Source organism: Haliotis asinina, chromosome 1 (genome assembly GCF_037392515.1).
Source record: "Haliotis asinina isolate JCU_RB_2024 chromosome 1, JCU_Hal_asi_v2, whole genome shotgun sequence".
Classification (NCBI taxonomy): domain Eukaryota; kingdom Metazoa; phylum Mollusca; class Gastropoda; order Lepetellida; family Haliotidae; genus Haliotis; species Haliotis asinina.
In genome coordinates, this window is record NC_090280.1 from 65,813,451 (window position 1) to 65,836,807 (window position 23,357).

The following is a 23,357-nucleotide window of genomic DNA, read 5'->3' on the forward strand; positions in this document are numbered from 1 at the left end:
AACTCGCTGTCCGCCGTAGCCAGATTTTTCCACGGATCCCCATGTACCGTTACAAGACAATGAAGCCGTTTCCCAACGAAAGGGTCAACACGTGACCCAGTTCGGTCCACCATGCTCAAGAGCAGCAGCTACAGCAGTGCTAAGATTGCTAAGACTTCAGCCCTGACAGTGAGGAACCGAATACGTGCCCAAGCTACTCGCCATTTGCTGGGCGAATTAGGACTCGGTGATTGGTCTTTCTCAAACTTCCAGGTCTTGGACGATCCTTCACCGGAGGCCATGTTCTTCCGTACTAGTCGATTAATATCCGTGCGGTTAATGTATAAGTTAGCACCGATGTTACTACGTGCGATCCCTGCGTCATGCATGCCAAAAAACTTGCCATCGCTATTTTTTGTATTAGCATTTCAAGAAAAAGTCTGTTTTCCGTATTGTCGTCTTTGATGCCATTTCAGAAAGCTCTAGTGTACAAATTGCAAATGTGAAATATATACCCCAAGCTGGAAACTTGGGAAATTCCTGTCTTCAGGGAGCTTAATTAATTCGTGCATATATTTTAAGATGATGTAAAGGGTTTTAATAGGCTATTCCTTAGAAGGGCACAGGAATACAAATGACAAGTCTCAAGAAGAAGTCTTTATTCTGCATGATTAGCAACACAACAGCAAAGACAAAGATCAAAATTGTTATACAACTTTTGTTGTAAGTACGTTATTTGTCAGCGTTCAGTTAGTTCTTTGTTACCCTAAAGTGGGTCACTAAGCAACAGAAAGGAAAGGATCTATGTTGTACTGGCATAATAACCTGAATAAAGAACGAAAGGGTGGTGCCCAAACCAAATATGATATTAAAAACCTATTTTTGTCGAAAATATGTTATAAATCATTCCAGAGTTGGATGTTGTTCTCCATCATTACAACACGTACAAGAAGGACGAAGGTAAACAGTCAGTTGTTCTTGGGGAAAGTCTACCTTCATCTGTCAATTTTACGAGCTTCCTCTTTGAAGGCCAAGGTATCAGAGACATGAACACGTTAGACCATTTTGTTTACACTAATCCCCTTTTCCAATTGCTCTAATCTGCTAAAGGTGTAAACGTGTTAAATGTTTGGACTGCTTCAAGGATTGTGTTGAGGAGAGAGGTTTTGAAGAAACAAAGATCAATCAGACTGGTTTTATATATTGTAGTGTACTCGTGATATATTAACGCCTCGAGTGAGTGTATATATGATGTTAATCTATAAGGCATGCACTATTTCACATATATGACATGACACGTATATCACATGGCATTTTGACAGCTAGTGACAGTTACTCGTCACTTTAAAATTATCACTGGTTCGCGAACAGTAACGCATTTTGAAAGACACACAACATACATAACTCGAGGAGAAAAATTACATTATGCATCAGCAGTTACAGACCCTGCGTGGATTCCACATTAGAATAGGTCCTCAGTAAATCAGTCGTGACATGAAATGTGACTCAGTGAAGTAATACATTTTGTAACCCAGGTTCCATTAGTGACTAGATATACCCACGTCCATGTTGACTGCGGGGTCAGCATCATATGAAGTACTGACAGAGAGCACGTCGGAAATCCGGGTCAAACAATCATCAACAAAGGTGTAGGAATGTTCGGTAAAACAGATAGCTGCACATTGTCCATGACTCACGTTAATGCCATAGATAAAAAAAATATTAAGCATATAGTTTTGCTTATTAATGGTGTCAGTTGTTACTTGTCATTCGGGCCATGATACCGATGGTAATTCCAATCACAACTCCCATAAACAGCAGAAGCAGCGTGTTGTTCAAGGCACGGCTGGCTGTGACATGTTTCTCGTTTTTCCCGCAGCAGATCAAGGAATGAATTATTCTACGTGAAGGTTTCTCCATCACATTATCAGTGGTTTTCAGGTTGGATGAAGTGCTACATGCTCTGGTTTCCTTGGAAACAGAGCCTCTGTGATGGCACAGCAAGACGAGAACTGTACAGGCGACTGACAGAGCATTCATCAGTACCATTGACGTCAGGTAGATGACCAATAGTGGTGTTTTCTCAGACGATGCAGGAATCTGTTCACTGATGAAGCTCATGAAGACCGCCAGTGACAACAACGCCGACAGTGAGAAGGACAACTTCTCTCCAGACTCCACGGGGACGAGGAACACCATCATGCTGAGGACGGAGATGGTGACGATGGGGATAACGATGTTCAAGATGGCAAACAAAGACTTTCTTCTTAATTGGAACAAGATGCTAACTCTGGCATAGCTTTGTGGAGGAATGCTTATTTGTTTACTTGTCATAGTAGCCCAGACCATGGCCCACTCAGCATCTGCGTTATATTTTCCAATTTTCGTCACTTGTTGAGACACGAGGCGGAATTCCAGTTCTTCTGCAAAATAGTCTAAGGAGTTCAATCTGATTTCACAAATCTGATTATCAAACGGAAAATACGTCATGTCAAAATTACAAAAGGTTGAGAAATACCCTAGAACATGAACTACAACTGATCCGTTGTTGTACAGCACACGCCTTGTTGTCGTGTCCATAACCTCTTGGCTTCCAACACCGTCTTCATTGAGAATGCTTGGAATCCAGATCTCTCCCTTTTTCGGATGATAATGTCTCAGCCCTCCAAAATCAGTTGATTTCCAAGAGAGGAAGTCGTCCTTCCAAGCAAGGGACAGTATTCCTCGGATGGAGAACTCCTTTTTTGTGTTATCAATGCGGTGGATCCTCAGGAATCGGAAATTGACTTCCACAAGTAGCTGTTGTGACTGGTTTGACAACGGTCTTACATCTGAGGTGTAGTTGTTGAAAAGGTGATGACGTAGGCGAACTATGTCATCAATCGTGGCAGAAAATGACACATGTCTGGTTGAAACAATGAAGAAAAAAAATAGATGAGTTGGAGACATGTTTTTTTCTGATTACAACAAGACTCTCTCCTGGTCACACCTTGTATCATGCATCTTTACTCTTAGCCTGTATCTGAGAAAATGGAGAAAACACATATATTATACAGTGAACCATTGAGTACAGCGGAGGAATTTGATTGGTTTGATGTCATATATGATAAGGCAAATGAGTGGTATTTTTCACGATATTCCTGTGTAATTGGTTTGCTGTTGCTTATGTAAACGTCCGGTTCCTTGTTGTACCACAGCTGGAGAGGCGTTATGTCAATATTGATTTGACAGCCTCTAAATTGATTATCACTAATTGCCCTTTACCTAAAACTGTTTATGAACGCCATATATACCATAAGCAAGATAAAGCAAGAGTTAATAGAAAACAAAACAACATCGTAAATCGCGCTATATCAGGTCACCTGACATCTAGTATATTGGTGAAGTTTGAGAAATAAACTGATGGTCGATCTTGCATCTTGAGGAAGCCGAGCACTTGCCTATGAATAGCAAACAGTTCATGACATTGTGTGCAGTGGTAGGGAATTGTGTGCGGCACGACTGAATAATAGTCCTTGCGACTATAATTGTGAATTGTTTTAGAATATCAATTAATCGTTATGGAAAGAGAAGAATGGCTCCGTTGACATATTACTCCATATTAGGTAGTCCCGTGGTTAAACAGACGTGTAATAATCACCAATTTTTTACACAATGTACGCATTTCAAAAGATAGTGGTTGTCCATAGGCGCGTGACACTGGTTATATATTTGGAAGTATGACCTAAATATACAAGATATAGAAAGGTGTGACGCTGGAAACGGCGGCCCGGCTCGCCTCGGCTCGTTTTCGGTCTGAAATACGCTTCTGTCGCTTTGATCGTTGAAACAACTGCACTATTTATACTCCGTTGACCTCTGTAAAGTACCTTGCGTATCACTGACCTGCTGATTTTATTTCCACTTAAAGCTTTCAATAGTTTTACCGTCCATTCTCGGACGAAGTCAGGACATTATTCCGGAAGTAAACAAATCTCAGGTTACAAACCAGCACCGAGTAGCAGCGCGAGTCTCTGATTGGATTGTGTTTTATATTATTCCACCTCTTTTAACGTGCATCTATAATATCTAATGAGGAACTCGCTCTACTATTTGGTGCGGGTCTGTAGCTTCTGTTTGTTTTGAACAGAACTGGCACTGTCTTTCCAGCAGTCCCAAAACTAGAAAAGATACTTCCTTTCTGATTTCCGACATCTGATGTCCCTCTGCCTCAAACGCCTCCGCACTGTGTTCGCGCTGCTGATGATTGCCAATGGTTGTCTGTGCAGTTTCCGCAGTCCTAGCGAAACGATTTTGCAGGTGATGACGGACAATCCGTGGATTTTGCCGCAGCGTTGTCACATGCGGTCACCCACTGCGAAGACTTTCGGCTGTGCTTCCAGTGGCTTGGACTCGTTGCTGTAGGCGGTATATTGTTCGAACATTAATAGAAAAATGATTTGCAACATGTCTTGCAGTCTGACCAGCATTCAGTTGTCCTAAAGCTTGGTGCCTCTCTTCCCTTGATAATCGTTGGATGTCGGGGCTGTGGAACAGTGAATCATTTACGTCAGAACACAATGTAAACAACGCACGACGATGTTGGCGGCAGCAAAGCTGGTCACCACAACGAAGGTAAATGTCGTGTCCGAATCTAACCCCGTTCTTCCATTCAGTACGGATAAAATTAAAGTGGAGCATAGTTCTATTAACCTGTTAGCAGAAGGATTATCTCGGGCTTGAGCCTTCACCTGTCAACAAATAGTTATTGTTATCATTACTCAGTGGATGGCGATGAAAGTAGTAGATAAGATTATCTATTGCTTATTGTACCTGTTTTTTCACTCTCACGTTAGCCACCCCACCGGGAGTAGCGGGGTGATTATGTGGTCATTTACCAGGAACAATAGTCTCTCCATCTTGTCGAATAACTGTAGCCAGACTGGTGTTGGTTTTATGCCTCGCCAATAAGTAGATGTTTTCTTGCTACACTGGCAAATACAAAAAGATAAACTATACATTAAAACAAACAAAGGTTAGCAATATCTGTGTTACTGCACTGAACTTGCAATGGCGATTCTACAGATGATAAAGCTACTGCAAAGTTAACATTCGCAATATCTGCCTCGATGTCAGCGTCTTGAGTTACCTCTAGGTCAACATCACCTGTATTGGAAGGCTTGTGTTCTACTCGACGGCTTTCATGAACTGGAACATCTCTACACTCCCTGCACAAGAACACCTTAGGTTTCACATCACATCTATGCGTCAAATTGTCACAGCCATGACAGGATATCCTGGCCTGACTGTGGGACCTTTGATGTCATTAAATGTTCAAGTAATCTGCAGGTCAGTACCTTATTAACTTCTCCATAACTAATCATTCTGTAAAATCTACAATCAATCAAACTGGCTTGTTCATCATAACTATAAAATAACCACCAATCAAACTTCAAAGCTTACACTGACATGGATATCGAAAATAACAAATCAATTTTTAAAAGTTTATGTACAATGAAGTAAATCTGAATTATTCAGGATAATTGATATCTCATTTGATGTTTGTACGCCTACGTTGGCCGTTGTCTCTAGATACAACGGTCCGTTTTTCCGGGCTTAGGGGGCGTTTTCTCGTGAGCGGTAGCCGTTTCCTCGATTTTTATGTTTTTCGTCTGTGTCCGTTTTCTCCGCATTCCATGGAGATATATGAATAGGTTAAGCAAGAGGAAGACAGGAGGATGGGTTTCTTGAAAATGACAAACATCCAAGTAATTTACTCTTACACAGAGAAGATCATCGGCTGCATATTCCACTACGTCTTCTTTCAAATCACATATCTGTGTCTTCGTGGTCCTCATTATTCATTTTACCTTTTTCTGATTTCAAGACCTGAATACCCGATATTCTTGACTTATTTTCTCTTAATAACTCAGAGGAATTACATCGTTGTAGCAATGTCTACGATTAGGTCCATAGTTCAGTTCAGGATCCCCGCACAGGTGCACGCCAAACAGGGGAAACATGTTAACGTTTGTGCTGCTGAATTGTGTTAGTTCTTGATGCACACATAGAATTGTTAACCGACAGGTGCTGGGGTGACAACAAGGCATCCATTTACCTTGTAGGATACTGCCAGCTGACATACCTGGTTAAGTACAGGCATCAGCCTGTATCTGGTCTCCATCCCTTGTACCCCATCGCGTGCGAGGTCTACATATAGCCAATGTGCTTTTGTACAGGTTCTCTTTTTGTTCTCTTTAACTAAAGACCTATGCCCATTTACACATGGGGATCGTATTCTGTAGACGTGGTGTAGACACCAAACATGGTGACGTATTTCGTCGTTTGCAGGTCTAGCATCAGTTATCGTACAACAGAGAAATTGCTTACCACTCAGCTGTTGTAATGGGTTCTGAACAAATGTGCGGCCTCGGCTTTCTCAGAGATGTCATCCAAACTTATTGCTCTGTAAAGTATCATATGCCTACTGGTGTGTTGCCCCTTTACCTTCTTCTTGTTTATATCTGGCACACATGACGATTGCTATATCTACTTCGTGCTACTCCTATGAAGCCCAATGTGATTCAATATGTGGTCAATGAACAGATTAACTTTGACCCGTGCTTGTCGTCAGAGGTGGCTGACGTTTCGGGTGGTCCAGCTCGCTGCTGTGGTTGACACCTCGTGCCCCAGTTACGTAGATCGATGTTCATGATGGAAGGATACGTTGTTATTGCATCAACAGGAAGCAACAATGAGCGCATATGTCCGCATCTAACCTGTTCCCTTGTGAAAAAGGAGGAAAATTCCCTAAAAAGCAAAGGGCACTACTTCAGCCTGTGGTCAATATTTCAGCTATATCGTGACGATAACTTTTCTTTAGAAAAATGGTGTTCACTCATGGCTTCCCTGACAGGGAACCGCTGCCAAGTATCCTTTTCAGAGCCAAATACTCTTGTCACAACGTCGTCATCTCGTGATTCCAGTTGAAAAAAAAAAATCTTCGTGTTGTTCTGTTTTTTGTTTTTATTTTCATTCCCCATGGTAAAGGGGAATATAGTACAGCAAACCTGCTCTCTGCCCACCATGGAGAGCCAACAGGGCCAATATCATTCATAAGCATCATTCCAACAAACTAACATCAAAAGGATACTCACATGATATGCTGTAGCGAACAGAAAGGATTTCCTTGCCTTACCCTTGAGCCTCTGGTTTGGTAATTATCTCAAATACCTCTTAGGACAGAAGGCTTTTTAATAAGTAAATGTAGAGTGTCAAACCACACCTTAAAACTTTATACACATGGCTTGATAGAATCTGGCATATTTTAACACCTGTCAATGGTCGACGCGGCGTATTGGGCAAAAGAACGCTATGCCCTTGACCACCAGAATCACGCCCCCCCCCCCCCAAACATAGTGGCATAACCACGGGGAAGAGCCTTCCCATTTCTGTCGCCACTCACGACCAGCAGAAGGGAGCTGTGACATGTTGTTTACCCGGTCCGGACGATGATTACCTTGTTCTGACTGGGGTAGCATATGTCCTCGGTAACATAGTCATGACATCATATGTGATTAAATAAATGATTGTTTGTCAAAGAAGGCGTGAGGCGATGTGCATGACACCAACGACAGATTTCTTTTCTGACTCACAATCCTTTATTTAAACCACGCATGTTTCTACAATATTTCCGAATGTATCTTTACACAACAAATCATTTGTGAGAAGCATCATCTGAGATCCATGTTAAAACATGGAAATATCCAAACCCTATTTACGAAGTTAGTTGTTTAGCGTCATTCGTGTCATGATACCAATAGTAATTCCAATTACAAGTGTCATAAAAAGCAGAAGTAGTGCGTTGTTCAAGGCGCGGCTGCCTGACCAATATTTCTTGTCTTTCCCACAGCAAATCAGTGAAATGAGATTTCTGAAAGAAGCTTTCTCCATCACAACATCAGAAGTATTCTGGTTAGATAAATCGTTATCCGCCCTGGTGTCCTTGGTATCACAGTCTCGATGATGACACAGCAAGATGAGAACTGTACTAACGACAGACAGAGCATTTAGCAGAACCATCGACGTCAGGTAGATGACCAACAGTGGTGTTTTTTCCGATGATGCAGGAATCTGTTCAGTGATGAAGCTCATGAAGACCGCCAGTGACAGCAGCGCTGACAGAGAGAAGGATAACTTCTCCCCAGACTCCACCGGAATCAGGAACACCATCATGCTGAGGATGGAGATGGTGACGATGGGGATGACGATGTTCAAGATGGCAAACAAAGGCTTTCTGGCAACCTGAAACATGACACGAACTCTGCTGTAGCTATGTGAAGGAACGATGATTTCACCATTTGTAATTGCAGCCCGGACCACAGTCCACTCAGCATCCTTGTGGTTTCCAATTTTCGTCAGTTGTTTTGAGACTGGACGGAATTCCAGTTCCTCAGCAAAATAGTCTAAGGAATTCATTTGGATGATACAAGTCTGACTGTCAAATGGGAAATACGTCATGTCAAAATTACAAAAGGTTGAGAAATATCCCGGAACAAGAACCAGAACAGATCCATTTTTGTACAGCATACATCTGTTTATCGTGTCCATAACGTCTTGGTCTTCAACACCGTCTTCATTGAGAATGCTTGGAGTCCAAACTTCTCCCTTCTTTGGATGATAGTGTCTCAAACCCCCAAAGTCACTTGAATTCCAAGTGAGGAACTCGTCCTTCCAAGCCAGCGACAATATCCCACGGATGGAGAACTCTTTTTGTGTGTTGTCAATGCAATGGATCCTTATCAACTGGAAACTGACATCTATGACAAGAGGTTGCGACTGGTTCAGTAACGGCCTTATGTCTGAGGAGTAGTTGTTGAATAGGTGATGACGTAGACGATGTAAGTCGTCAATGGTGGCAGAGAATGTTGATTGTCTGGTTGAAACAATGAGCAATGAAATCAGATTCACTAGAGACATGGTTCCAGATTATCATACACACAGCAAGTCGTTCTCTCTGATGCACTGTTAGTCTGAATGGTAGAAACACCTCTGCATTGCAGAAGCAAAGTGTTTTATTGGTTAGATGCTGCCCAATTAATTTTGTTAATATGTCGAAGTCGCTGGATTGTTGTGACTGGTGCGGAATTCCACCCAATTCGACCAGACTGTCTTCTGTACATACTTTGTGTTCTAGAACAATAAACATGGTATTATGTAATGTTGACTTAGTAGCCTCTATATTGATTTACAACTCTAAACGTACCCTAACCGTGGTGGAGTGAAATCAAAACAGCAGCGCATACATGTGATAATGTCATGTCTGTACGCTGATTTCCTGGCAGTACGCGAAGGTAAACAGATAGACAGAGTTGCGTCCGGGGCAAAGAGTGCATGGGTCCCAAGTCGTGGGAATGGTATAGAGCAAATTGGTCAGATCTTCTGAATGTGAACTGACATTGTATTTGTCACTATACCCTCGACTCCTGTTTTGCTTACAATACCAACAAACCAATTTTTTAAAAGAAAAGTATTAACTGTGTGCTGACAGTAATTCATTTTCCACTTTTGTCAATATGTATTGATCACACAGAGCGGGAGACATGGAAGTAAACAATACTAAACCACAAGGAGCTATATATAACGTGTACTGCATCTGGAAAGATGGATGTTCCTCAACAATGTGGTTCGGTAAATCCACCACTGGTTATCTCCTGGTTAGCTGATGCATTTTCTGGTGATATATGGGTAATATTCAAACACAAATCAGTCTCGTGATAAGCACGATCTTTTAAATAAGCTTATTACTTACCAGCTGAATATATCACAGTTTAATAATTTTACAAATTTATTACACTTTGTGTAATACCATCGCGTGATGCCGTATGTATGACGTCAAAGTTGTGACGTCGCAATGCTAATAGCTCTGTCACAGTAGAATTAGACCTTGACTGACTCGCGGAAAGCTGAATGTCATCACACTCGTTGAATTCTTAGGAAAGAAGGACTTTGCTCGAGATTATTTTGCTAATGTTGGGTAAGTAATAAATAAAATACTAAACTATGTCCCGTGTAACACCATATTTATTAAACTCGTGAATGGTATCGGTATCTAACTCACTTTCTCGCATTAGATACCAAACCATTCACTCGTGTCATAAATATGATATTACACGGGGCATAGTTTAGTATTCTCTATGTAATGAACAGATCATCATAGTCCACACAACAGTTCCGTCTCTTAACAGTGGGAAGGTATGAACACTGTAACACCGCCATTACATATGACAAGCTCTTGCATCTATCTTCGAGTGAACACGTTTCAGTGCACGGAACCCCTAAAAGAAATCCGAGAATTCATGTGAACGTCACACAAATACCTCAGAAAACGCCGTCAAGTAAAACTGTTAGCAAAGTCTTTTACCCTAGGATGTCCAGTCATCATATACCCTTAAAAAGTAGGGATCTTCATTTCTTTTTATTTACGATTAAAATATTCAGGAGATTTATCGGAGTCAATCAATGTTGATATGATATTGTTGAATGTTTTGAGAGTGCATCACCATTTGCACTTCCTTTCAAACCATAGTTATTTGGAATGTAGTTGCTTTGAAAGATGATTGGCTTATGGCATGTAATTTTTATGTATATGATTTTCATTTTGAAACAAACGAATAGAAACAAACACTAACAAATCTGTGATGCAAGATGACTGTCAAAATTAATGTTCTTGGTGATTTCTCGACTTTCTTGAAAAAACGCCAAAATCAAGAATGGGACCCCATTCACGTGTATGGGGCTACTGCGTGCACGTGCATATCATGCGTTGTGTTTAGGGGTGGTAATAGAGGGAAATGGTGGTGTCTGTCCTTGAAACGTTTTTAACATTTACACTTCCTATCAAAATTGAAAGTTCAGGTTCACCTACTTTTTTGGAAGAGTATATGTTCATAGTTCTTGTATATTCCACTAAAAAGCAAAACGTTGGAAAGTGGTCGTGACATCATTTTAACGAGTTATCAAAATTGGGAGTTACCTCCCGTGAAGATGTGGAGTGTTAGTTATGTGGTTTCCCCGTCCAAAAATATCCATCCTTGGACGAACGTGACTAGTGGGCCTTGCGTCACATTGTGATACGATACACCCAGATTGTATCACCTATTTCAGCACGGATCTGGGCAGGCCTTCACATCACTACGAGTAGCAGATGCAGTGTGCTGTCTCAATGAAGGTTTCACACTCACAGCATTAGAAACATGCGGGTTGGATATATTGTTACATACTCTGTTTTTCAGCAACACAATCTCGGTAATGGCACAAGACGATTACTTTACTTACGCATGACAAAGCATTGTGAGCAAAGTGATCTTAAGAGTTTCTTTGGCTTTCATAAGTGATAGTGTTTGAGCGCTCCAACATCAGGTGATTTCCGCATGGGGAAGTCGCCTTTCCAAGCAAGGGACAGTGTTCCCTGGATGGGGGACGTTTGTATTTTGTCAGTATGAGCTGTAAAGTGACAGCAATAAGTAGGGACTTTCACCTAAAATCGGAGGTGAATTTGATAAATAGGTGATGAGGTCTCTCGAGCCGGCAAAAAATGTTGATTGTCTTGGTTTAAGTAAGGTTGAGAAGAACCAAACTCGACACATGTTTAGTGGTTATCGCAGTCACGTGACATCACACTTTGCATTATGCAGTTCTCTGACGTAATGTTAGCTAGTACATTTGTGGTTAATGGAGACACGTACACAGCACAGCTTACCACTGATTAGAGAAGTATCATAAGGCAAATGTAAGTGGTAAATCCGTGTAATTAGCTACCCGTTACCTATGTAAACTACCACCCATTTCTATCTGACTCTATTCGCCTTCTGGAACAATGAACATGGTATTGCTTAACATTGACTTGATAGCCTGTATATTGATTTACACCTCAGTGTGTACTCAGCGCAAAGGCTAAAGGCAACAAGGGCGGAAGTAGAGCAGCAAATAGATGCAATGCCAGATTTCGCCGTCACCTGACAACCTGGCAAACAGTGCATTGGTGAGGCAAGAGTATTAGAGAGTAAATCCCATGGATAACGTGCATTGGCTGTGGATAGAGAACCACACATCACATTGTCGAGTGTGGCAGTGAACGATGTTTTGTGCCTTCTGAATGTGTACTGAATAATTGTATACTTTAATCAGGACTGTAAACACCGGGTAACTTGTATAATGTCTTTCGACTACATCTTTAGTGTTAGTGTATGTCACTGTTTGGTTAACAATTTCTCTGTAGTTGGTTTGTCACCATGACTTGACTTTGCCCCACGTCCTTTTAAGAACAGGCGTGAATGCATTCTGATACTTTAAATTTCAATAAACAGACCAGTTGCATTAACCCTAACCCTAACCTAACCCTAACCTAGCCCTGATCCTAACACTGACACTGACCCTGACCCTGATAATCCAAAAGTGACAGTTTAGTCACGTATTCATACTTGGACAATAATCACACGAATACCGTTATAGTAAGGTGACCGAAATTCTCAGATCGAACATTTACCAACCAGAAACCAGAATACACAGTCATCAATATCCCTCGCAATGGCAAAATACTCTTCATGAATATGTCTACTAGTTACGGTGATGTCAAATGTTTTGTTGCCTATATGGCAAAGTGGAAAGAGCGTCCAGAAAGGAGCACTATCATCAAATTCAAAGTCAAACTTGTTGCAATCGAAACGCAAAAAAAAAAAATTATTCAGAATGCAAAAGTACCGAAAGGAGCCGGCACACCACCAAATCAATCTACGTGCCAAGTTTGGTTTAGAAATAGTGAGCAGTTTTAAAGTTATGCTCCGGAAAAGAGCACATCCACCAAATTCAGTCACATTCGAACTTCTTGGCTTGGAAACGCAAAAGATACTTTTTATTTCAGAAATCCAAAACAACCAAAAGAGACCAGTACACCACCAGACCAACCTATGTGCCAAGTTTGGGGACGAAATATTGAAAGGCTTTACAGTTCTGCTCCGGAAAAGAACACTACCACCAAATTCAGTCCAGTTCAGACCCGTTGCCATGGAAACGCTGAAACATATATTATTCAGAAATACAAAACTACCAAAAGATTCCAATACACCACCAGATCTTTCTATGTTCCAAGTCTGATGTAGTTTTGATCCGGAAAAGAGCACATCCTCCAAATTCTGTCCAAATCAATCTTGTTGCCATGGGAAAATTCGGAAATCAAAAACTACCAAAAAGGCACCAGCACACCACCAGATATATCAAGTTACCACGTTTGGTAAAGAAATAGTGAACGGTTTTGAAGTTCTGTTGCGGAAAAGACGAATGTGCAAGGACAGACAAACGCGGGGGACAACAAGTAATTAGGATTAACGTAAGCAACTGGTGTGTATAACAGGTGGGTATAAACAAGCTGAGAACTTTGGATGAGCCAACATCCAAAATACAGTGTTACGGTTAATAATTGTCCCCTATGAACCAGCAAAATATTCAGTATTATGTGTTGACCAAAGAGAAAGATACGAAGATTCGCAATAGAGGTTTCTAGTGCAATGCAGCTGAGTCAAATCTAAAGTAATGGGTCACAAATGTAATATCAACTCACCAAAGTCTTGGTTTGAGAGTGAGAAACAGTTGTATTGAATGTTAAATGGTGAGCGGTAAGTCTTAGATGTAGGTCGATGTTGACAATCAGACGAAGAGGCAGACTGATGTAGATAGGCCAAATGATGACACAACTCCAATATTAATCCGTGTGTAAGTCCATGTGTGTGGTCAACACAACGGCCAGCTTTATATATACACAGTCACTGATTTTTTAGCATTCCAGCGATGTAGGGAACCTTCGAGATCGGCTAGTGTTTACCAATAGTCAAAACACACCAAACGGAGGAAACCCCAAAGCGCCACCTTAAAGGCGTGCCGCTAAAATACTATTACTGATGATACGAAATGTGACCCATAATAACTATCACTCAAAACTCTATATATTGTGATACAATAATAACTATCGCTTAATCAATAACAATACAAATAACAGAAAACACGCTGTCGTAACAACAGATTGATCAGTTAAATCTACACACGTGTAAATGTCCACGATGTCAGTCTTAAGTCTTGACATATATGCGTCGCAAAACGTCTTGAAAGGGTTTTGGCTATAGGCGAAACTGAAAGGGTCTCTAATGTGTTGTTGGGGGCCTATGGTGCCGGACACACTGATAATATATGAATCACCTCATGGAAATAGAGCGGTTGTCCTTATTGTGCTTGAGATCACCCTCTGGCTTTCTTTTAATCTCTATGACACTAATGTGTGAGGAAGTACATAGATCTAATGCAAGTTTCAGCAATGATAAACCTTTCTGTTATTGTACTGATATGATTTTATGTACAGTTTTCATTAAGGAAGGGAATTTCTTTGGTTGCTCTGTTCATATAGTTTCAATTCCTCAGATATGAACCTTCACTGTTGTTGATACCGGTTATATACAAAATAATTAGACAATAATGGAAACAACGATGACTGTAACTGCGGACGCACCTTTATCCCATACTCAGTCACAGCCTTGCCAGTCACCTCCTCCTTGGCAAGGAAGGACAAAAATATATGGATGTCCCTGTTTGTGTACAATGCCGTTATCATGGGGGCTACCGTTATCAGGGAAGTGTTATTTTTTAGGTTAAAACACATTAAGGAGCCCGAAAATTACACAATGGGTAAGATGGCGTAAACACGAACTGGTGATGTCTGTAGCATAAATAACGTTGTGATAAATCATGGGGATCTGTGTTTGTTCAGTACAACGGTTTAGTATATATAACATCCGTTATAGTGTGTAATACTTTTAATGGTTACAGTGTTAGCTTTGTCGAAGCACACAGTGACTGGTTGTGAGGAATATCACCACAAATGAGTAAGTGAGGGGCACACAGATCAAACTAGTTCGAAAACAATGACAGCTTTTGCCTACCACACAATGGTCCAAGACAGAGATAGTAAAACCATGACGTTAGTAAGGGGATTCCCGAGTGGACTTAATGTATTGTTCTTGTGGAGTATGTGACTTAATGTATTGTTCTTGTGGAGTATGTGACTTAATGTATTGTTCTTGTGGAGTATGTGACTTAATGTATTGTTCTTGTGGAGTATGTGACTTAATGTATTGTTCTTGTGGAGTCTGTGACTTAATGTATTGTTCTTGTGGAGTATGTGACTTAATGTATAGTTCTTGTGGAGTATGTGACTTAATGCATTGTTCTTGTGGAGTATATGACCTAATGCATTGTTCTTGTGGAGCATGTGACTTAATGTATTGTTCTTCTGGAGTATGTGACTTAATTTATTGTTCTTGTGGAGTATATGACCTAATGTATTGTTCTTGTAGAGTATGTGACTTAATGTATTTTTCTTGCGTTATCTTCATTAATAATTGTTTTCCTCGATTATTCAAACTACAGCCAAATCCTGATGAGTCGGTTTATTGATGTATTCGAGACATGGGTATGCCTATAAGGGTAGAGAAAAGATGATCGAATATAGAACAATTCCTTTATTCAGCACATTATCTAAAAATATAGCATACTAATACATTAGGTGACATACATGATGAAAACAAATAGCATATAAATGTGAACACATTTCAATACTAGGACAATGGAATACAAAATACAAGTACGTTTTCAAATCCTTGAACAAAATCAATCGACAGATATACATGGCACTAATTTGCCTTTTGAACTCAGCCGTCAATGGCGGGAAGTTCGGGAGCTCCGCTGGTATGTAAATTGGATCAGTTAGCAGCACCAATTAACTTCTCATTGACTCATTTCGGTTTGTGTATACAAGAATTCTGTTGTCTGGATCTCATGTGACCAAATTTCCTTCTCGGGTCATCATGTGTATTTATAAGACGAATTCGAGTCACTGGAAATCGAATAATGACAACTATAACAGGGAATGGTCGGGACCAACAGGTACTTCGAGTTATGCTCAATACTTGACTCATAGGAATTTACCTGCATCTCTACAACATTGCACACTGAGGTAGACCGCAACAAAGGAAGCAGAGAACGCATCATCTAAGGTTTACGTTTACGCAAATAAACACTGAAAGAATTACTGAAACTGTAATTGATACCACGCAACATTGTCCATGACAATCGTCATATGGACCACAATAACGATTTAGTTATTTATTTTTCTATCCTGTTAATTTTTCCACTTGTCAGTTTTTATTCGTCATTAGAGTAATGATAGCGAAGGTAATTCCAACCACAACTCCCATAAACAGCAGAAGCAGCGTGTTGTTCAAGGCATGGCTTGCTGACATATATTTCAACTCTTTCCAACAGCAGATAATCGAAAACGGTTTAATGAATGGACGTTTCTGAATCGCAACATCAGCAGTATTCTGGTTGGATAAAGCATGACATGCAGTTTTGGTTTCCTTGGAAACAGAGCCTCGGTAATGGCACAACAAAACAAGAACTGTACTGGCGACTGACAGAGCATTTAGCAGAACCATCGACGTCAGGTAGATGACCAATAGTGGTGGTTTCTCAGACGATGCAGGAATCTGTTCAGTGATGAAGCTCATGAAGACCGCCAGTGACAACAACGCCGACAGGGAGAAGGATAACTTCTCTCCAGACTCCACGGGGACAAGGAACACCATCATGCTGAGGATGGAGATGGTGACGATGGGGATGACGATGTTCAAGATGGCAAACAAAGGCTTTCTGACAACCTGGAACATGACTCGAACTCTGCTGTAGTTCTGTAGAGCAATGTTGATTTCATCACTTGTCATCGTAGACCAGACCACTGTCCATTCAGCATCTTTGTAGTTTCCAATGGTCGTCACTTCTGAGACAGGACGGAATTCCAGTTCTTCAGCAAAAGAATCTAAAGAGTTCATTTTGATAATACAAGTCTGGCTGTCAAACGGGAAATATGTCATGTCAAAATTACAAAAGGTTGAGAAATACCCAGGAACATGAACCACAACTGATCCGTTGTTGTACAGCACACGCCTTGTTATCGTCCCCATAACCTCTTGGCTTCCAACACCGTCTTCATTGAGAATGCTTGGAGTCCAGATCTCTCCTTGCTTCGGATGATAGTGTCTCAAATCTCCAAAATCAGCGGATTTCCATCTGAGACAGTAGTCCTTCCAAGCCAGGGACAGTATTCCCCGGATGGAGAACTCCTTTTGTGCGTTATCAATGCGATGTATTCTCATGAACTGGAAATTGACATCTATGACAAGAGGTTGTGACTGGTTCAGTAACGGTCTTACATCGGAGGTGTAGTTGTTGAATAGGTGATGACGAAGACGATGTATGTCGTCTATGCTGCCAGAGAATGCCGGTTGTCTAACTGCAACTATGAGCAAAGCAATCAGATTGACGAGAGACATGGTTCCAGAGTATCCATCCGCACCACGCAGGCTGTTCTCTCTGATGCGCTGTTAGTCTGAACTTGTTTGGATGACAGAAACACCTTTCAATGAAGAAGGCCTATCACTGACTAGAAGAGTAGTATTTAATTGGTTGGATGTTGCCATATATGGTAAATGTAACTTATATCTGAAGGTATTTCGATGTAATTGGCTTGACTTTGCTTGTGTAAACTTGTATCTAGTTCGACCAGACTGTCTTCTGTATTCACTTTGTGTTCAACAACAACAAGCATGGTATTACTTGATACTGACTGCCTCTATATATTGATTCACAAATCAACGCTATGTGTATACTAGACAGAGACAAAAGCTGAAGTGAATTGCAATCAAAACATCAGATGCATGTTGTGATGCCATATAGCAATGTAACCTGACACCACTCCTGACAACATGGATAAACGTATGTTAGTGAGATTAGAGTGGCAAACTGTGGTCGAAGTTACAACAGAGAAAAAAACTAGTGCACACTGGCCATGAAACAATACTCTGTCTGAAGCTGCAGCGAACAGTTTCATATCTTCTGAATGCGATCTGCATACTTGAGTTTTGTCTCTATAATCGGGACTCTTAATAATTCAGCTTATCATTAAGTTGATTTTTTAAAAAGATCTATTCACTATATTGACACTCATGTACTTTCCAGTTGGTCGATGCCTATTGATCCACCTGTGCAAAGGGCGTGTATGTAAACAATCTACAACGTCTCACAATAGTGTGTAGAAATGCTACACAATGGTGAGATTGTTTTACAGGCAAACACATTTCATGCACAGAAGTATATGGATCAATTCCCTTTTCGACCGCAGATCACCAGTGTGTTAAACACATTGCGATAAGGAGTTAAAAAGTGAAAAAAATGCTCAAGCTTTTCAGGATCGCATATATCTTCAGCAATTTAGTTAAATAACATGTCATCTTCCTATTCTGTCATCATGAGTGTACAGAGAGATGAAATCATCGTAACTTCTTTGTTTAAGGAGATATTTAACGTAACCTAGCTTGTGATTGAAATCCCCTCCCCCAGCTGCTACGTATTGGTTTAGTAGCAAATCTCAAAAATTAAGTTTGTCTCTGCTCCTCATTAATGCTTATTGTCAGGAGTTGCTGATTTCAAGGTTAAACGCCTTTAACTGAATGTGTGAAGGCCACACTGCTTGCATGAGTTTGGTCACGTTCGTTGAGATTCTTCAACCAGAATCAGTTTCGATGATTAGTTGTCAAAGTGAAATAGTTTCCTATAGATACACCTGAACTGTCACGCTGCTTCAACAATCATCTATAGTTCTTACAGGTCGCTGAGAACTGTCGTCCCCTGACCTGAAGACAGATATGTTGCAGAATGTTTCCTACTTTTCCCCATCTTGCGCTTGGAACGGGCTTGACTCAATCCCACTGGATGCTATGGCCGGGGTTGTCATGGATACAATGTAATATGATAAGGCTGATATGGAGTCATGTTTTTTGTTACTGAGCTCTGATGTTAATGGCCTCGTCCACATTAACCGGCACGCTTACGGTATGTCCAACCACAACCAACGGATCCAACAAGCCCTAGAGGCCATAGGCTTCGCCAGTCCTGACAGTAACAGCAATGGAATCCAACGCCTTCATTCCTTTAGTGACCATGCCAGACATCTAGTGGCTAAACCATTCGGGTCACTCAGCAAAAAGACGCCGTTTCCAAAACCAAACGAAAACGTCACCAATCCTCGGCACCATTCCATACCAAAGCCATATCGGTCTCAAGAACAGCAGACGTTCCAATTTGATATTCATCTCCGACCAGACACATCAGGAATATCTCACATCCAGGACAGGACGCTTGCTGCTGTCTAGGATGACTGGATCCCAACTTAACGGTAGGCCTTCTTTTCAATGTACCGAATGTGGTATTGGCTGGTATGTTGTTATCACCACTCAGCAATATTCCAGCTCAATGTCGGCTGTCTGTAAATTATAAAGTCTGAACCAGACAAAAAGTGATGAATACCATGAGCAACGATCTACGCAATTGGGATAGAATGACATGTATCAACCAAATGCAGCGAACCTGATCACCCGATTCCGTTATTCGGCTTTTACGACAAGCATGAGTTGCTGAAGGTCAATTCTGACCCGAGTGTTCAAGGCTTCTAAAGCAGACGAGCCGCTTTTGCCATCAGAAACTAATACCTACTCGGGGGCACATATTCAGGCATTTTGAATGAGAATAGTTCCCCACTAAACTGTTTAAGACATGAAGACGACATTGGGCGTCATCGTATCCGAGGGAGTGGTAAATACATAGAAGAGATTACCGAATGTTATCTTTGCTTGCTATATGCATTGAATTGGTTGTAATAAAAATTTCATCGACTTCATTGTGATTAAGAAATTATTATAAGTTTGCTAAATTCATATAATTGACAACATGAGAGGGCAAACACAGAACTGATGTGCAGTGAAATTCCGAACTTTCATTCAGTCAGTCGAAGTTTCTCACACAGGTGTCCAAATATAACTTAAGCCAACCTAACACCTTAAACAGTTTCATTAGAACATCATTGAAAGGTAGCCGTGTATGTGAAATGAAAAGAAATGAGAGGCTGGTAATGAAAGACCGCAGAAAATATGCCGTTAGTAGGTTATGTAAACAGTATCATTATAAAAGAGTAACACACTGACAACAACAAAAACATGTACACGGCTGCTGTCAGCCATCACTGCAGTAGGTATATAAAGGCAAAGGGCGTTGGTTGTTTTGACGCTTGAACTAATTTCAATCTCATCTTAAAATTAATGAGTTTGAACTATTCGAATGGCTATTCGACTAGTTATAGCATATACACACTGTACGATATATACTGTCAACCGTTAGCAAGCATCACATCCCTAAACATGTAAAGAGTTGTGAAATTCAAACTCCATGATTGTGTGAGCCACTAAGTGAATTAAATCACATGCATTAGTTCCGGTATATTTCAGTGGAGCAGGCTATAACTGAGACTCAAGGTAGAGAATCTTAAGGTAACTGATACATTGACGCAATTATTGGGTAACTGAGACAACTGCACACCACAAAGGTCCATGTTATAAATGGAAAGAAATATCTAGTTATTTGCATGTCCTAACGTATAAATAATTGACCAATTTGCGAAGTTAGGGGTTATTCGTCATTCGGGTCATGATACCGATTGTAATTCCAATCACAGCTCCCGTAAACAGCAGACATAGCGTGTTGTTCAAGGCACGGCTGGCTGACAAGCACTTGTTCTCTTTCCTACAGCAGATCATGGAAATACGTTTTCTGACACAAGGTTTCTTCATCACGGCAGTATTCTGGTTGGACGATGCAGCACATGCGGCTCCTGTTTCCTGGAGGAAGGTGTGATGGTGCAGCACATGCGGTTCCTGTTTCCTGGAGGAAGGTGTGATGGTGCAGCACATGCGGCTCCTGTTTCCTGGAGGAAGGTGTGATGGTGCAGCACATGCGGCTCCTGTTTCCTGGAGGAAGGTGTGATGGTGCAGCACATGCGGCTCCTGTTTCCTGGAGGAAGGTGTGATGGTACAGCACATGCGGCTCCTGTTTCCTGGAGGAAGGTGTGATGGTGCAGCACATGCGGCTCCTGTTTCCTGGAGGAAGGTGTGATGGTGCAGCACATGCGGCTCCTGCTTCCTGGAGGAAGGTGTGATGGTGCAGCACATGCGGCTCCTGTTTCCTGGAGGAAGGTGTGATGGTGCAGCACATGCGGCTCCTGTTTCCTGGAGGAAGGTGTGATGGTGCAGCACATGCGGCTCCTGTTTCCTGGAGGAAGGTGTGATGGTGCAGCACATGCGGCTCCTGTTTCCTGGAGGAAGGTGTGATGGTACAGCAAAACAAAGACTGTACTGAAGACTGACAGAGCGTATATCAGTACCATCGACGTCGGTTTCTCCGACGATGCAGGAATCTGGTCACTGATGAAGCTCATGGAGACCACCAGTGACAACAACGCCGACAACGAGAAGGACAACTTCTCACCAGATTCTACGGGGACGAGGAACACCATCATGTTGAGAATGGAGATTGTGACGATGGGGATGACGATGTTCACGGTAGCAAACAAAGGCTTTCTGGCAACCTGAAACATGACGAACTCTTTGGTAGTAATGTGGAGCGGTGTTGATTTGATCCCTAGTCATCGTATCCCAGACCACAGTCCATTCAGCATCTTTGCAGTTTCCAATGGTCATCACTTGTTGAGAATCAGGGCGGAATTTCAGTTCTTCAACAAAATTCAATTTGATTTCACAAACTGACTATCAAACGGAAAATACATCATGTCAAAATTACAAGAGGTTGCGAAATACCCTAGAAGATGAACCACAACTGATCTGTTGTGATCAGTATACTCCTTGTTATTGTCTCCATAACCTCTTGGTCTCCAACACTGCCTTCACTGAGAATGCTTGGTGTCCAAATCTTTCTCTTCTTCGGGTGAAGAAGTCGTCCTTCCAAGAAGGGGACGGTATTCCCAGGATGGAGAACTCCTTTTTGTGTTGTCAGTGCTATGGAATCTCATGAATCGGAAACTAACATCCATTAGTAGAGGTTGTGACTGTTTTGACAATAGTTGTACACCTGGGGTGTAGTAAGTTAGTGAATAGGTGATGACGTAGACGATGTAAGTCGTCAATGGTAGCAGAGAATATTGATTGTCTGGTTGAAATAAATAGCACAGAAATTAGATCGACCAGAGGTATATTTCCAGAGTATCCCAAAACACGCGTCACACATTAATTGTCTGTACTTTACGAAAAAATGAAGACAACTCACGTTGGAAAATAGTATAATGTACCAGTAATTGAGAGGTAGTATTTGATTTTGTTGGATACTGCCATGGGGTAAATATGAGGTACATTTCAAGGTAGTTCTGCGTAACTGACTAAGTGGTACTTGTGTAAACTTTCCCTCAGTTCGACTAGTCCTGTGTACGTTTGGCATACCGTTTGTCAATATTGACGTTATAGATCCCCGATGTTTCATTAAAAAGTTAAAGCAAAAGTTACTTTTGTGAAATCAAAACAACAGCGGATGATTAACTGGCGTTGTGTAAAGTCTCACTGTAACCTTACAACATGGCAAGCAGCACATTGGTGAGGACAGAGCGGACAGCTGATTGTCTAAGTTTAATACTGAGCGCTGCAGACCAAAGGCAAACATTTCAGTACACCGTGTAGGTTGCTAGGGAAAGGTGAACTGAATACGAGTACTTAGGACTACTTTCGGCACTGTTAATGATCTAGGATAATGAACAATAAATCGTTTTGGAAAGGGAAGTAGATTTCTATTGACAAAGACGCCTGTTTCACAGGACTAACTGTGCGAGAGCCACATGTATAAACGAAACGAGGATATACAGCGTGTACAATATCGTACAAGCTGGTGCAAGCGCTTCCCACTGATGATGCTTTTTTACAACGCAGAGCTTCATGCCCGTTAGATCTCCCTGCCACAATAGATATTCCCCGTTTGTCTGCAGCCCACCAGTCAGTCAAACAGAGAGGTAGTTATTAATAAGGTCAAACGAATATCTACCACTGTGTTAAACATTCATTACTACTACCACTGTAGTATACATTCATTACTACTACCACTGTGGTATACATTCATTACTACTACCGCTGTGTTAAACATTCATTACTACTACCACCGTGGTATACACTGATTACTACTACCACTGTGGTATACATTCATTACTACTACCACTGTGGTATACATTCATTACTACTACCACTGTGGTATACACTGATTACTACTACCACTGGGTTATACATTCACTCCTACTACCACCGTGGTATACACTGATTACTACTACCACTGTGGTATACATTCATTACTAATACCACTGTGGTATACATTCACTCCTACTACCACCGTGGTATACACTGATTACTACTACC

The 23,357-nt window shown here is 41.3% G+C and overlaps 2 protein-coding genes across 2 annotated transcripts; both read right to left on the reverse strand.

Annotated features, from left to right (window-relative positions):
- Positions 1-1,731: 1,731 nt before the first annotated feature.
- Positions 1,732-17,393, reverse strand: LOC137274666 (uncharacterized). The gene is made up of 5 exons (XM_067807997.1): positions 16,480-17,393; positions 7,847-8,893; positions 5,108-5,186; positions 4,554-4,709; positions 1,732-2,787 (listed from the first exon to the last, which is right to left on the reverse strand). Exons 1-5 carry the CDS (start codon positions 17,391-17,393, stop codon positions 1,732-1,734), a joined length of 3,252 nt encoding a protein of 1,083 aa, XP_067664098.1.
- A 3,347-nt stretch (positions 17,394-20,740) lies between these two features.
- On the reverse strand, positions 20,741-21,544 carry LOC137274673 (neuronal acetylcholine receptor subunit alpha-4-like). The gene has a single exon (XM_067808009.1). The coding sequence runs from the start codon at positions 21,542-21,544 to the stop codon at positions 20,741-20,743; it is 804 nt and encodes a 267-aa protein (XP_067664110.1).
- Between the last annotated feature and the right edge of the window lie 1,813 nt (positions 21,545-23,357).

Bases quoted from the DNA above. Each gene is read 5' to 3' on its own strand.
- LOC137274673 (XM_067808009.1), bottom strand. From the start codon at position 21,544: ATGTTTCAGGTTGCCAGAAAGCCTTTGTTTGCTACCGTGAACATCGTC.
- LOC137274666 (XM_067807997.1), bottom strand. From the start codon at position 17,393: ATGTCTCTCGTCAATCTGATTGCTTTGCTCATAGTTGCAGTTAGACAA. The intron at 8,894-16,479 runs GTCAGTCGCCAG...TGTTTCAACCAG, and splicing joins ATGGTTCTGCTAAATGCTCT to ACAATCAACATTCTCTGCCA. The intron at 5,187-7,846 runs GTCAGGCAGCCG...GTTCTTGTGCAG, and splicing joins GGGAAAGACAAGAAATATTG to GGAGTGTAGAGATGTTCCAG.